General features: G+C 34.7%; 2 protein-coding genes across 2 annotated transcripts; both read right to left on the bottom strand.

The window, feature by feature from the left end:
• Nucleotides 1-607: 607 nt before the first annotated feature.
• On the bottom strand, nucleotides 608-2199 carry LOC117923354 (transcription factor MYB74). Its single transcript, XM_034841613.1, has 3 exons — nucleotides 1979-2199; nucleotides 1759-1888; nucleotides 608-1646 (listed from the first exon to the last, which is right to left on the bottom strand). The coding sequence occupies exons 1-3, from the start codon at nucleotides 2109-2111 to the stop codon at nucleotides 821-823; spliced, it is 1089 nt and encodes a 362-aa protein (XP_034697504.1). The 5' UTR covers nucleotides 2112-2199; the 3' UTR covers nucleotides 608-820.
• A 4750-nt stretch (nucleotides 2200-6949) lies between these two features.
• Nucleotides 6950-12984, bottom strand: LOC117923482 (putative PAP-specific phosphatase, mitochondrial). Its single transcript, XM_034841795.1, has 9 exons — nucleotides 12812-12984; nucleotides 12615-12711; nucleotides 12390-12492; nucleotides 11138-11349; nucleotides 10668-10727; nucleotides 9566-9942; nucleotides 9126-9204; nucleotides 8996-9046; nucleotides 6950-7273 (listed from the first exon to the last, which is right to left on the bottom strand). The coding sequence occupies exons 1-9, from the start codon at nucleotides 12916-12918 to the stop codon at nucleotides 7124-7126; spliced, it is 1236 nt and encodes a 411-aa protein (XP_034697686.1). The 5' UTR covers nucleotides 12919-12984; the 3' UTR covers nucleotides 6950-7123.
• Between the last annotated feature and the right edge of the window lie 1727 nt (nucleotides 12985-14711).

Genomic DNA, 14711 nt, shown 5'->3' with positions numbered 1-14711 from the left:
TATTATTGTAGAAATCTAATTTTTACTTCTTATTCCTCCTTCCTTTTAAAAAAGTCAAACAAACAAATTTAAAATATTCTATCTCTTAGCTATTTTATTTTACTTTATTTCATGGATTTTAACATCTTGGCAAGACAAGGGCATGTTTGGTTTTCTAATTTAAAATCAATTTTCTATTTTAAAAAAAATGAAAACAAATTCAAAATATATTTTGCAATTGAAAAAACACATGATCAAAAGTTTCAATTTTTTTTTTTTTTTTTAGAATTTTCATTTTCACGTTAGGTTGGATACGGTCTTTCCTCTTTCCTCCATGGAGTATTGCCCCTTGGGGAAGGCTAGCTGGGCTAAAAGGACTCTAGCTTTTGCAGAACATTTATTAAAAGTTATGTTTCTTGTGAAGGAGCCAACAACATACGTGTGCATGCATTATTTGATTTATTAAATTTTATTGTATATCTTAAAATTTCGGGAGATCGATAGACGTCAGGGGCTTGATATATTATATGGTCACACTCTTAACATTTGGGGCGATAGACATAAGCGACTTGGGTTAGATTACTCGTTGTTTGTTTATATATGTACATGACAGTAAAAAATAATAATGAAAAGGAAAAAAAAGACAGGTGCATAAGATATTATAAATGGAAACTTTCCGTGATACTAAAAACAAAGGGGAGGATCTTGCTTCCTCATACAGCTTACCTTAGAAAGTTGCAGGAAAAAGATCAGAAATTTATACTAATATCAACAATATTCAACACTGAAGCCAAAGCCAAGAAGACTAAAAATTTAACTTTTCCTTCAGTTTGATTCTGAATTACATCATTTCGTAGTTAACATCCAAGAGATGATCAGGAGTTTCGAACTTCAAGTACATGTTGCTTCCGTAGCTGATCTCCCTTTCATCCTCTGTGCTGCTGTTTATGTAGGTTGAATTTGAATTCAAAGGCGTTGGGCTTGAGGAAGGCGTCGATAGAACGGAGGCGAAGCTGAAGTTGTTGTTGGACTGAAAAACTGAGTTGTCAGAGGAGGGATCCATGATGGTTTGTTCGGACCCGTAATAGCCTACAGAGCTCGGATGAGGGACGTAGTACTCTTCACTTAGATCACTAGGCAATCCGTTGCTTTGCCAATCGCTGATCAGTTGAGAATTTTGGGAGCTAAAATCTGTGATATTTGATGGGAATTGTTCTGCATTTGGCTCCATGACTTGCGATTCATTAGAAAACGAACTACTTAATGGGTTACAAGCTGGAATTTCTTGAATTGGGGTTTGAATTTGGTTAGGTTGGACCAAGTGTGTGAATGAGTTTTGGACTTGGGCATTGCACAGCTGGTTTTCTTGGACATTCTGAAGGAGAAAGTTTGGATTTTCTCGCTGAGAGGACATGAGGGATGTGGCTAGCCTTAGAAGCTCCGGATTGACGAGTGGTTGCATCCCGAGAAACCTCGAAACGTTCATGTGTGAGGAATTGTAGAGAGACGTGCTTAAAATTGATGACAGGTCAAGAAGATCGAGGCGAGGACTGTGAGTCACTGGATCAATTCCCATTCTCAGTAGCCTTTTTCTAATGTGGGTGTTCCAGTAGTTCTTGATTTCATTATCAGTCCTTCCAGGCAGGCGAGCAGCAATGGCAGACCACCTATATTAAAGGAAAATCAAAACAAAACAGTGAGTAAAGAAAATCAAGGTTATTTTTTGGTCCACTTGTTCTATAAATCATATATATTATAAGAGAAGAAAACAAAACTCACTTGTTACCCAAGATGCTGTGGAGCTGAATTATTGTCTCCTCCTCTTCGAAAGAGAAACGACCCCTCTTGATATCTGGCCTCAGGTAGTTAGTCCACCGGAGACGGCAGCTTTTACCGCACCTTTGCAGCCCTATAGGCAGAACACCCATTAAATCTAAGCCCATAAAAAAATAGTCAAACCTGAACAAAAAGGCCACTCAATCATTGTTGGCAGACGTACCGGCATTTTTAGGAAGTGTCCTCCAGTTTCCATAGCCATTTTTCTGGATATAATCAATGAGTTTCTGATCCTCTTCAGGAGTCCAGGGTCCCTTTTTGAGACCATTCTTGTCGCAGCAAGGTGATCTTCCCATGTTGGAGGTAACTGGGATTTGGCAGAGGGAGAGCGAGAGAGAGAGATGAACAGGAGAGAAGAGAAGCAGAGGATGTAGGTCCGTATGGAGACGTACGAACTTGTATAAATAGTAATGAGGGGGAAAAAGTGTCAAGTCAAAAGTATTCGGTGCCGTCCTGTGTATGAGTAGGGCCACGTGTCTCCTCTCTCTGGAGAAAAATGTGAATACCCCCTCCCCAGCTTCTCTACTCAATAATTATCTCTTCTTTGTAATATATATTAAGAATAATGGAAAATCCTCCATTAAAATCATCACCTGTGCCCCACGCTCTATCTCTCTCCACCTTTCACTTTCCGGCGGAGAGTGATTCTCTTCGCTTTCTGGATTCATATTAGCTGTCACCAAACATCACCTTGCCACGTACCCCCCTATTCAACTGACGCTTTCCCACATCTTCTTACAGCGACTTCACGCCTTGAACCTGGCTTCATGCATGGCTTCCTCCCCTTCCCAAGCCGGCTCGGCTGTCCCCGAAAAGACCACTTTACCCCTCGTGAACCCAGTTCCTCTCCAGCTCCTTACGTTCCATGGTGGAGGACACTTTGGACCACCTCCAAACAATCCAGCGGCTCATTGCCTTGGTCGACTGGGAACCCACCATTTTTTAAAAAGATAAATATTGATAATAAATGAGAGTGGGAAAAGATTGAAGATGAGCATTAAATTCATGGATGACAATAATAGAGTCCATCGGTGTCCTTACAAAAAAATGGGAGCATTTATTATTATGGAGAGGGCGGTCCTCTTCTTCTTTAGGATAAGGTAAGAATATATATATATATAGAGGTACATTCACACCTTGCTATATGCTATATGTTTGCTTTGTGTGTTTGTTAGGATCGTTATTTTCAAAAAATGGTAACAATCAATAAACATTGGCCCAAAAGTCGGGCAAATTTTGGATACACAAACTTCCAATTTTATGCTACCATCAATGTTAAAACTAGAAGCAAAGAAAAGAAAAGGTCAAATTTTTTGAATTTTATTTGGATTGAAAAGTACAAGGGAATAATTATTTTCTCAGGAGTAATAAATATTAAAGGATACTAAAACTAGCCAAACATCATTCCACCTAATGCACATTTGACATCGGAATTTTAATTTGAGACTTTTAAAATATCCAAGTCAATTTCTAATATAATTTTAGAAAAAGTTTTGCTTAATTTCAATTCAATTTTTTGTTTTTATCATTAATGATATCATATATGATTTTAGGTATATGGATGAGGTCCATGTCAAAGTATCATTTCAAGTTGACGTTACCTATCTTTCTAGGTGGGTCCAACACTTCTTTCCGCAAACCTCTCTAATTCCACTAAGCAAGGTTGAGGGTTGAAACATGTAACACAAAAATTAAGAAAATAATCATGGATTTCATCATAGGCAGAGGAGAATGACATGTATCAGTCTCTAGTTCTAGTCTTCTAGAAGATATCAATTGCATATATATTAACAAATTAGAGTAAATAATTAAAATATTCAATAATTCTATAAAAAAAAAAAAAAGAAAAAAGAAAATTGCAGGCTAGTCATTGGAAAAAAAAAAGAGTGAAAATATGAGTTGTGGAAATAATTTTAAGTAACAAATAAAGTATTAATTAAATTATTAATATATTTTAAAACAGTGTTATTAATACATGTAACCCAAAGTTGGCGGCGTAGTTATTCATCGGCTCGGGGAGACGATGCCACACAGCTCAGGTGAAGGCATTTTCGCCAAACTAAAAATATGATTATTATGAGGTAGAGGTATAAATAAAATATTTTGCATGCATGACGATCTCATTGAACAATCATCTCTCGATTTCGGTTAATTTAGGCTAATTAATCCTGTTTAACCGAAACCTCGCCTATACTTGGCGCCATGCAATTAGTCTTAGTCTTTGAGGTGGGGACCACCCTCACGGAAACTAATCACCTGCCCTCGCCAGCCTGCCACGTCATTACATTTGATGCGTGCTGTCTACTTTCCCCACAACAGTCGCACGATTCCACGATTCCTTGACATTAGATAACCAGTTTTATTATTTTAAATAAAACATAATTAACAAATTATTTCTATTTATAATTTAAGATAGTAAAAAATATTTATTTTAAGAAAATTCTTTACATCAAAATTACAATATTTTTATTTATTTATTTATCACTTAGGTTTTAATTTTTACCGCATGATAAGCTCAGCGAGATTTTTTTTTAGTAAACATGTTATAATTAATTACTCTTTTTTTTTCTTTTGTAAAGGCGAAAAAACAAATTCTATTTTCTCTCCTATTTACTACTTACTACAATGAAGAATCAAATTATCGTTATATTTATTCATTTTTCTACTTCTTCTTTCAAATATAAGATAATCCAAAGGGTTATGAGTTTTTTTTTATCAATTGGGCTCTCCCCTCACCACCCTACGGGCATAGTTTACAGGATTCATAACTACTCCTCTTATTACTAGACACTTACCTAGCCAACACTTCAATCCGATTCTATCAAAACTTTTATGGTTCACTCCAATATTTTCCACATGTCCAATTGAACAGTTTTTGGATATCAAATGGACGTCCTCGGTAATTTTAATGTTGTCCATTTCTCCCTTTAGGCTATTAAAGCTAGACCTGAAAAAAATCTACATGCCTATGTTAACTGCCACCTGTCAAATGCATAGGCATTTTGGTAATCTAACAAGTTAATTTTGTAAATTAAAAACAAAATGCCAAAATAAAAGAACAGGTGGCACACAGTGAGTGTATTTGCTGTACTAGATTGCATCACAAGGAGTCAGCCAAGCTCATAGTTGGTAATAAAAATGGATAAAATACTGGAGAGATGATGCGAAAGTGAAACCCAATTCAAGGGGCATTGAAAATCATGTGCAAAAGTCTCTCACTCTACTTTATCCAACAAATAAAGGCTACACGGTCAAATATTATTTTATTCATCTACTTAAGATTTTGCCCGCCCTTTTCTTCCTGGCAAAATTACCCTTCCTTCTGACCCACCACACATCCTTCTCTGTAATTTATATTAACAAACATGATGAGTTGGTTGAATTTCCACAAGAATAAGACATAAAGCGTGTACACTCACCCTTCTTGTAAATTTAATATACGTGGCATAAATAAAAGACATTTTAAGCTAATACATACTATATATATAGTTTAGTATAGTATGAGCATAATCCAAGGCTAATGTCTCCATGCTTGGTGTCAGGGAAGCACCCGTATCTTGATTAAATAAAATAGTTCATCGTCTATGTAATTAGTCATGGGTTAAGATTAAATTAAAGAATGCTTACATCTCATACTGAATCGGGTAATTACATGTCCAAAATCTAGGGTTTGCTTGTGGGTGGATTACCCAAAGAAGGTGCCAACAAAGCTCTAGAGTTGACCATGTGTATAAGTTGGGTAGATTATCTAAATGTCGTCGATTTCCTTTGTGAGCTGTTCGATTGCTCCAACAAACTTTGAATATTGAGGGTGATTGATACGATGCAATTAATTTACCAGAGGAGTTGGTATAGTTTACGATTATCTTCAGATTTGAGATCCAAGACATGTGTGGATGGTGCTATTCTAAGTAATCCATGCACAATTGTTTATTACTACGTAGTCTATGGTGAGTTCGCACCGGTTGATTGTATAATTGGAGATGATCAAGGCTTGGATTTTTTATTGTCAATGAAAAAAGACCACCTGGCTACTATTCGTCATTGACAACTTACCCGAAAATTTTGAAGATTGTCCTCTTGGGGTGTGACACGTGGGGTTGATTGCTTGGAATGAGGATGGATTGGTTGGGACTAATAGGTCAAGACGCTTCTCATTTGCTTCTCAGAGTGACTGAATCATCCAAAATTTTTCAAAGGTTGGGGTGGGTTTGAGGAGCAAAAACCACACTTCTGAAGCAACGTGAGGACTTTCTCATGTATTGTTTAATTTAAACTTCCGACACCTTACTGTTTAACATTATATTAGTCATAACCGACTGTACTGCCATTGAATTTCTCCACCTTGAAGCTATATTTTTCCGGGTTCCAAACACTAACTTCCTGTTTGCATCTGGTAGTACTACATTCAAACTTAACTGTGCCATGAAAGATTTTCAAAATGAAGGGAGGGAGGGTATCCACGTCGTCATCAATCTTAACCATGACCTCTTTAAAATGTCTTATTCCGTATTACTAGGAAAATTTATAGGGTACGGAATTGTTACTGTTGAATATACAATTCAGATGGTTAAAATTGTATGATAAAATCAAAGTCATATCATTTGATGGAACCAAGATACCAAATAATGGGTTTAGGTACAAATTATGGATCTAAGATAAGCAATCGCCGAAGCTAAATACACGTGCTTTGACCTAATTTGATCGCACTTTTTTATATATACCGAATTGCAGGACCTTTCAGTGGACATATACATGGCATGTGACAATGCTATAATTTTAACTTGAGAATTCTTCTTTTCTTGCTGCCCCGAGTTCACTCACATTGTCCAGGTTCAAAGCAACTTTGATGCCTTGCCTCTGATTCCACATCTGATTTTCATGACAAAACCCCAGTGACAGTAAGTTTTTTATCGACTGCAATGGAGAACTGAGAATGTTTTTAATTCACACATAATGCCAGAAAGTTTTGCGTGATATGACAGATGTCGGGTTCGCTGTATATCATTAGTAGGCTAAATAAGATATTTTAAATAACTGATTTCTTCTTTCACACATATTCTGACTTTGTTTCGTTGGCCAACTCAACTAGCTTAAGAAACGGGTTTCTTTTGAATCACGCATGACATCTATGTAGGCCCGACAGTAGTATAGTGAGTGGTGTATAAATGTCCAGAAAAAGAATAGCATATTTCATTTCAAGGGTACAGACTAAGTCACCCAAAGAATTGCTAAATAATATCACATGAATTTTTGAAAAAAGAAAAGAAAAATGACACGAACAAGATCAAGTAGAGCATGTCCACCATCAAGAAAATGATAGTCTGGAAGAAATCATCTCCAGGATCCGGTCATGTAAGTTGCCATTTGACACCAGGATACCACCTGAAGGAAATATAACTCTTCGCTCAACTTGATCCACCTCAATGTCAAGTTGACTCCCATTCCAGTCGGTAACCTGATCAGATGGGGTTAGTCTCTTAAACCAAAAAATTGAAAGAAAGAATTCACAAAGATTGAACCTAAATTATTCAAAAAGCACTGAGATTGTAACATACAAGATTCACAATGTGACACTTCTTATACAAGGAATTAAAGGAGCCGATTGATGATGACAAGTTGCAGCTACCTTTAAAAGTTTACCAAAGGTGCAAAGAAATGGGCTCTAAGACCAAAGCTGCAATTTGGCATTCTCTGGATGATAATGGGCTTAACTGGGATGTTATATAATTCAAATAAATGGGTTTGGCCTAGAAGTACATTCCGGAAATCAGATAATGGGTCTAGTCAATGGTCATCTATTCTTATTTTTCAGTTGTTAACGTTGTCATTTTCCAAAAGTCTTTTAATGTGGTTTAGTAGTCAGTCCAAATTAATGTTATTTTCAATCTGCAGCACTAGTATCTTAAGAAGTTATAAATCTCTAGAAAAGTTCTATGTCCAACTCCAGTTTTACTTCTCTTTTCCATCTACTATGTTACATATATGCCAAAAGAAAAGTGGCAGCTGGAGTTTCTAGTACTAATTGAAGCTAGCTGCATTTATGGCATAAAGCATTAACTAATCAGATGTTAATAGACTCTTAACATATTGTTCTTTATGGAAACTGAAAGACGGCTGACTTGCATGTATATGCTATGGTGGTCTCCCTTCTTCATGTCACTTCTCGTGGAAATTGAAACAAAGCTGGCCTGGCCTTTTTCTTTTTACTTATTCTAACTTATATTTGTACTTTTATTATTACCATTGTTATTGTTATTATTATCAACTGTTTTGGCCCCTGGATTTTTGTGTCTGTGGTGGCCTTCTTCATGTCACTAATTAAAATTCTTATTTATTATTATTATTATAATATTTTGATAAATAAAGAAGAGTATATATATTAAAAAGAGGTGCCAAAAGAGCAGCCCAAGGTACACAAGATAAAAACACCTGCCCTCATACAGCACAAACAAAAAAGAAGCTACCAAAAACAATGAAACCAATTAACTTCAAAGGACCATCCTTTATAAACAATTTAGTCTCTGACCAAAGAAAGTAAACAAAAGATCCTTTTAGCCTTTGGATAAAGAGCACGTCGTCATCGAAGGCAATTTTATTATTATTATTGCTAGCACTATTATTATTATTATTGAGAATTCTTGGATCCATAGATGCAAAAAGCTATAAACCAAGAACTTCTCCAAAACATAATCCCTATTTTTCTCCTTAAATAAGATACTTTTCTGCACAAAGTTGTTTCCAGAAATTTTATTAGATAAATTGAAGAAACAGATACCATTTGAAAAACAAAATAAATTTCTATATACTGATTTATTATCATCTTTATTATATTAGTTATCTGGCTTAGAAATGTAAAATTTACAAACTGAAAAAAGATCCTCAAAATAATTCATTTTACAAATAAACATCAATAACTTACACCAATCCATTATAGATGATTAGCATACATAAATAATCTACTAAGTCCATATGTTAATTTCAACCTTTGCATATTTAATAATTTTATCATTTTTTATTTAGTTATTATCATTATTCACAAATTTATGGATGCCAATGACAAATTGAATTTATGTAACAGAGTAAGTTCCTGCAGTTAAGCATTGCATACCTACTCATTATACACATACATACTACCATATGGACATACAAGCAAGAATGCCAGCGGAGAAATACATACCTTTCCTCCTGCTTCATGCACACATATCACACCAACAGCATGATCCCAAACCTACAGAAGATGAGTTATAGCATTAAACCATGCCATTGTAATTTTGATACTCATTGATTAATAAAGTTCAATATAGTACCTTTATAGTTTTTTCAGATCTGGCTTGAAGAAAGAAAACAGATGCCCTACCAGAAGCCACCATTAAATACTTGCATAAACTGCAAACAGAAAGGACAACTGCATCATGCACATTGTATGGACATATTTGGTCCAAAAGTGAAATTTATTTCACAATTGAGGCAAGCAATAGATACAACATCATTGCAGCATTTTAAAGTCCTAATCTACAATGAATGTGATTGGAAGAATCACTAGAGATGGTCTTTCAGGAACAGAGGCATTTGCCGTTCAACTTTCAAGTAAGTGTGGTAGAAATTTGTCCCATAAAGTAATTATTCTTCTTATTCTTATCTCTCTCTCTCTCTCTCTCTCTCTCTCTTGCAACTGATGATCAGATAGAACCTACACAATCATTGAACAATATCTCAACACAGAAGCATTTATGAAAAAACCACAGACCTTCCACAGCATGTCGGCAAAAGAAGAATTTCTTTATCAGCAATACTAATGCCATCAGCACTAGCTTTCACATCAGATAGTGGCAATGATTCCCAAGTTTGACTCTCTGGAATACAAAAGCGTGCCTCGTGAACTAAGCAACATTGATCAACAAAGGATCTATTCCAGCAATCTGGCATGTTGGGAGAAATATCCAGAATGTTATAAAACCTCTTGATCCATGTTCCACAGCCAACATGAGAAACCATAATGATCCCTGGTCCAGATGGCTTGTTTTCATCTTCCTGAACTTCAGTACTGGACAAGTCTTCCTGCCAGTTAGGGCAGCCCATAACACCTAATACAATTTCTCCTTCAACTATGAGAGCCAAACCTACCTGAAATTTTGGGTTGGACCATAGCCAAATAAGGAAAACAAGAGAAAAAGTGTGATAAAATAATATTGAAAACACTCACTAGAAAACAAAAGTTTTGGGAATGATTTTTTTTTTTTTTGGTGGGTTGTGATGGACATAATAGGATTACAATGCAGTTTTTATAGTAACATATTTTAATAGTGCTAATGTTTACAATGTCACCGATACCTGGCCATATTAAGTACATACAGTTGCCTAGAATGGTACTTTAGTCAGTCACCCATTAAGCAGCAGGTAGGCTGTCTGCAATGAGATATAGACTATAAGTATGAATTGGTTGCCCATATGAATTGGTTGCCCATCTGGAAAGAGTCTAACAATGAACAGTTATCAGATTTTGGACAGTAAATCCATCTGCAATTTTGGTTGTCCAAAACATAGAATAAGGTCTGAAAGCCTGAAGGCACTACAGCCCAGACTTTTGAAAGTGACATAAAAAATTACATGCTTAATAACAGTTGTATGACTTCCATCAACAACAAACAAACTAAAACTTAGTAATGGCACAACTGGAAGCATACCTACTCTTGCAAACATGGCATAACATCCATTTTTAATATGCTGATAATCTTGGATAATTTCATCAAAATATTTGTACAACACAACAGTCTTGGGTAAGGTTTTATGAAAAAGACATGTCTACTAGGGCACAGAGAAAAATTTAACAGCTAAAATGTAGAACATACCACATATAAGGCCTCACAACCTTTTAGAAATCCCCGAGTTCCATCAATTGGATCCAGTACCTGAATTGCAATTATGAACTTGATCAATAATAACAAAATCAAAACAAAAGTGAAGTCTAACATAAACTATGTAAGGAAATGAATAATGTGAGATAAAGACAGTACAACATTAATAAGTTAATAACAACTCTATTTCACAACAAAACAGGGGGCAGGCTTAATTATGTTGATGAGAGCATCTGAGCATGCAACATTAAAATTAAGAGATCCACAAATATGTTTCAGTTAACAAATTCACATAAGAGGAATGGCCAAGTCTTGACAATGCTCAACTCAATGTCTTTAATCTCAAATAATTACAGTCGGCTTGTTCAAGTTTCCAACAACAATTGGAAAAAGAAAAAAAAAATTGAAACTTTCAAATTGCCTGAAATTCTTTGAGGTTTCCTCAAAAGCTCACTTAGACCCACCCAATATGTAGCCGGATTAGCTCCAAAAGTAAAGGCATCCTTCCCACCTCTGTCAATTGCATCCAGTACATCATCATGTGTCAATTGTTTATCTCCAAATTTAGCTTTACCAGTTACAGCATCTACCACAAGATCTGCCAGATTATTTGAACATAAGAATGCAGAGTCCTCTTCAGCCACCAAGGGAATGGAAGGAAATAGTTTTCCAAGCTCTGTCACCATAAAGCACAAAAGAAAGTGAGCAAAACTAGATTCCAACCATGAAGAAGATCAATAACTTTAAAAAGGAAAAAAAAAATGGTTTTGGATATGGTCATATAGCAAACCTTAAGTTATGGAAAAAGTCAAATAGTGTTTTTGTTTATGTTTTCTTTTGTTTCTTTTTTTTTCTTTTTTTCTTTTTTATATTACACACAAGTCATATGTCATAGATATGAGAAGTGACAAGAAAGAACTAGAGCCCAATTCAGACTTGAAAACAAGTTTAATAATTTTTTGACAAAAAACAATTTTTTGGAAACTTGTTTTGAAAACAAGGTGTTTTGTTATAATATATTTAATTGTTTTCACTAGTTTTTAAGAGTTGTTAAAAACTAATTGTACAAATGTGGAGAATGATTGAAAAATAAAACATTATAGATAAAAGTTACTTTTAAGAAATATATGAAAACACAGAAAACACACCGAGAACATTCTAAGTTCCTAAACAAACTTTTGTTCCAAAAAACTATTGTTTGATAACTATTTTCAAAAACGTTCCCAAACAAGCCCCTAGCTTCTTGCTAGACAGTTGCACAGTCAAAAATGTAGCTTCTCCTTTACCTCTCATGTATACAGATCTTGTGAATACATGGTAATAGAATTGGGCAAAGGCAGTTAAGGGATTGATACAAGACTTCGTAATGGCGATGAAAGAATGTCTGCAGTGCAGCAGTGAGAAAGAATTTCAAATAAATGTGACCGAGGATTTACCTGATGGTGCTAGGATGAGTTAGTTGGGATTCTGATAATAGTGGTAATTGCAAAATCATACTTAGAAAAAGTGCTGCCTCATACTTAAAATAATGCCTAGATAAAATGTAGTAAAGCTAGCTCAATGAGTCCACACTATTAGGACTGCAAGTTTGGTCATTATAAAATTAAATCTTGCCATGAAACAAGTCCAATCATAACTTATAACACAAGATTAAATTTGATAAAGCAAACCAATAAATGGACAAGATGATAACTGTGGAAAACCTATAGAATTTACCCAAGCTAATCAAGGCCTGCACTCCAAAATCTGCAACAGTGACCGGTGTTTGGTCGTTCTTTTCCAGAATCCGTCCATCACCAGACAAAAGAGACCTCTTCACCTGAAAATTCATCCATAAACATTAAAAATAAATAAAATCAATCATTCAAGACCTAAAAGATGAACAGAATGACGCTCCATTTGGTTTCCCAGCGTTAAGAGACAAATGCGGTAAGAAATTACATCAACACAAAGACGACAAGCTCTCTCCACAACATGCACAGCAGCCTCGAGCTCTCTGTGATACTTGGCCTTCTGACTTGGAAATGGAAGACTGGACCTGAAAATTCATCCAGAAAATGAAATTGACAAACACTAAACCCTAAATCTGGAGAATGAAGAAGAAGCTTGAATGGTGGGGAAGAATCGAGTGCGAAGACCTTACGGTGAGGAGTCGTGGGGAGGAGTAGCGAAGGGGCATGATAATACGGTGCGGAATAAGGAAGCGAGCCGTAGGAACTGGAGAACAGTGATGCAGGAGACCCATGGCGGGAAGATGGTGTAGAGCTGCTTCAATTGGCGAAGATTGTCCCCAAAGCTCTGAGATCGAGCATTGGCCACTCGTTGCTTAAAAAATGGAGTCCAACGGTCTATTCTAAACCCGGTTGGCGTTTTTATTTAATGGGCTCGGGTCAAATACGGGGAATTGTGGACCAATCCAGGCGGGGAGGGCTTAGCCCCGGCCCAACATGATTTTAAATCTGATACTAAATAACTATGATTCTTTTTATTTTATTTTATTATTATTATTAATTTTGTTCTTTTATAACACTTGTCTTCTCTATGTTTATATGGCTACATTAAAAATGTTCAGATAAAGGCTGTAGACTTCACATGGTCCCAAATAACCCTCTAGTCCTCTATTTAAAACTCTTGTAAGAGGATTAGGGAGACATATCTTACTTTCTTCCCATTCCTACCCCACTCATTTATTTTCCTCATTTTTCTTTTGATGTAAAGTAAAAGAATTTTCAAAATTTTCATTATAAGTTATTTCTCCTTATCAATTACTCTTAAGTTGAGAGTCACGATTACTCTCAATACCTCCTTTCCTATTCATTGGAATTTTGGCTTACTTTCATCCCCGTTTTGAAATAGATTAATATTGTCTTGATTATTTGATTATGTTAGAGATTCTAATTTTATATATTTAGTATTAAATCACATAACGTATTTTTTATTTATTTGAATATTTTAATTATTAATCTTTCATTTTACCCTTTAATCTTTTTTAAAAATAGCCAAAATTTTCATAGATTTGAGTGTATGCTTCTATTTTCCTATGGGGTCTTCTATTTTCCTATGAGCTCCTTTACACTAAAGTCTAGTTTGCTTTAAATATGAAAATTTTGGTCATTTTAAGAAAAATTGCCTGGTAAAATGAAAGATTAATCATTTAAATAGTTCAAATAAATTAAAAGATATGATATGTGTTTTAATGCTAAATACATCAAAATCAAAATCTCTAATAGAAATCAAACACTAAGATGGTATTAATCTACTTCAAGACATTGAAAAAAAAAAAGGGAAGCTAAATTTAGAATTCTAGTGACCAGAAAGGATATTTTAAGCGTAATTGTGAGCATTGTATGCTAGTCCTAAGCGAAAGATAATTATCTTCCAATCAAACTTGATTAACCAACCTAATTTTATCATCCCTATAAAAAATTATATGAAATGAAGTTAATTTATAGAGTCATACATTTTCTCAATGTTGTTCCACCTATTGAACAAAGAAAAAGAAAATTGAATGAATAGTTTAATATCCTTGTAAGGGAGGAGATTTGATCTCTGAGTTCAAATATTATAGCTATGTTTGGTTCCTATAAAATTTGAAGGAAAATGTAAGGGAAAGAAAATACAAAGGAAAAGTAAAAGAAAATAAAAAATGAAGGAAAAAAAAAAAGATTAAAAGTTGATAAATTATTTTTTTTGTTACTTCAAACTCATTTTATTTATTTTAACCCACCAATATAAATACATAAGTTTTTAATTCATTTTAATTATATTTGATTTTCTTTGATATTTTTCATAGGACAACCAAATATGAAAAAATCATTTTCCTTTACATTTTTTTTATTTCCTTAATATTTTCCGGGAACCAAACATAACCTATGAAATTCATAGAATTTTATAATATGAACCTGCCAAAGCATCATGCTCTCTCTTAGAATTAGTGCGATTTTTAAGACGACGAGCAATGAGATAAGCTTCAAACAAAAGTCTAAGAGTTCACATGGGTATTCTCCAAACAATAGCTAAGGCATTTTATTTTTTCAC

The sequence above is a fragment of the Vitis riparia genome, chromosome 10 (genome assembly GCF_004353265.1).
Source record: "Vitis riparia cultivar Riparia Gloire de Montpellier isolate 1030 chromosome 10, EGFV_Vit.rip_1.0, whole genome shotgun sequence".
NCBI classification, from domain to species: domain Eukaryota; kingdom Viridiplantae; phylum Streptophyta; class Magnoliopsida; order Vitales; family Vitaceae; genus Vitis; species Vitis riparia.
Note: the sequence above shows the minus strand (reverse complement) of the source record. Positions and strands in the feature narration are given on the sequence as shown.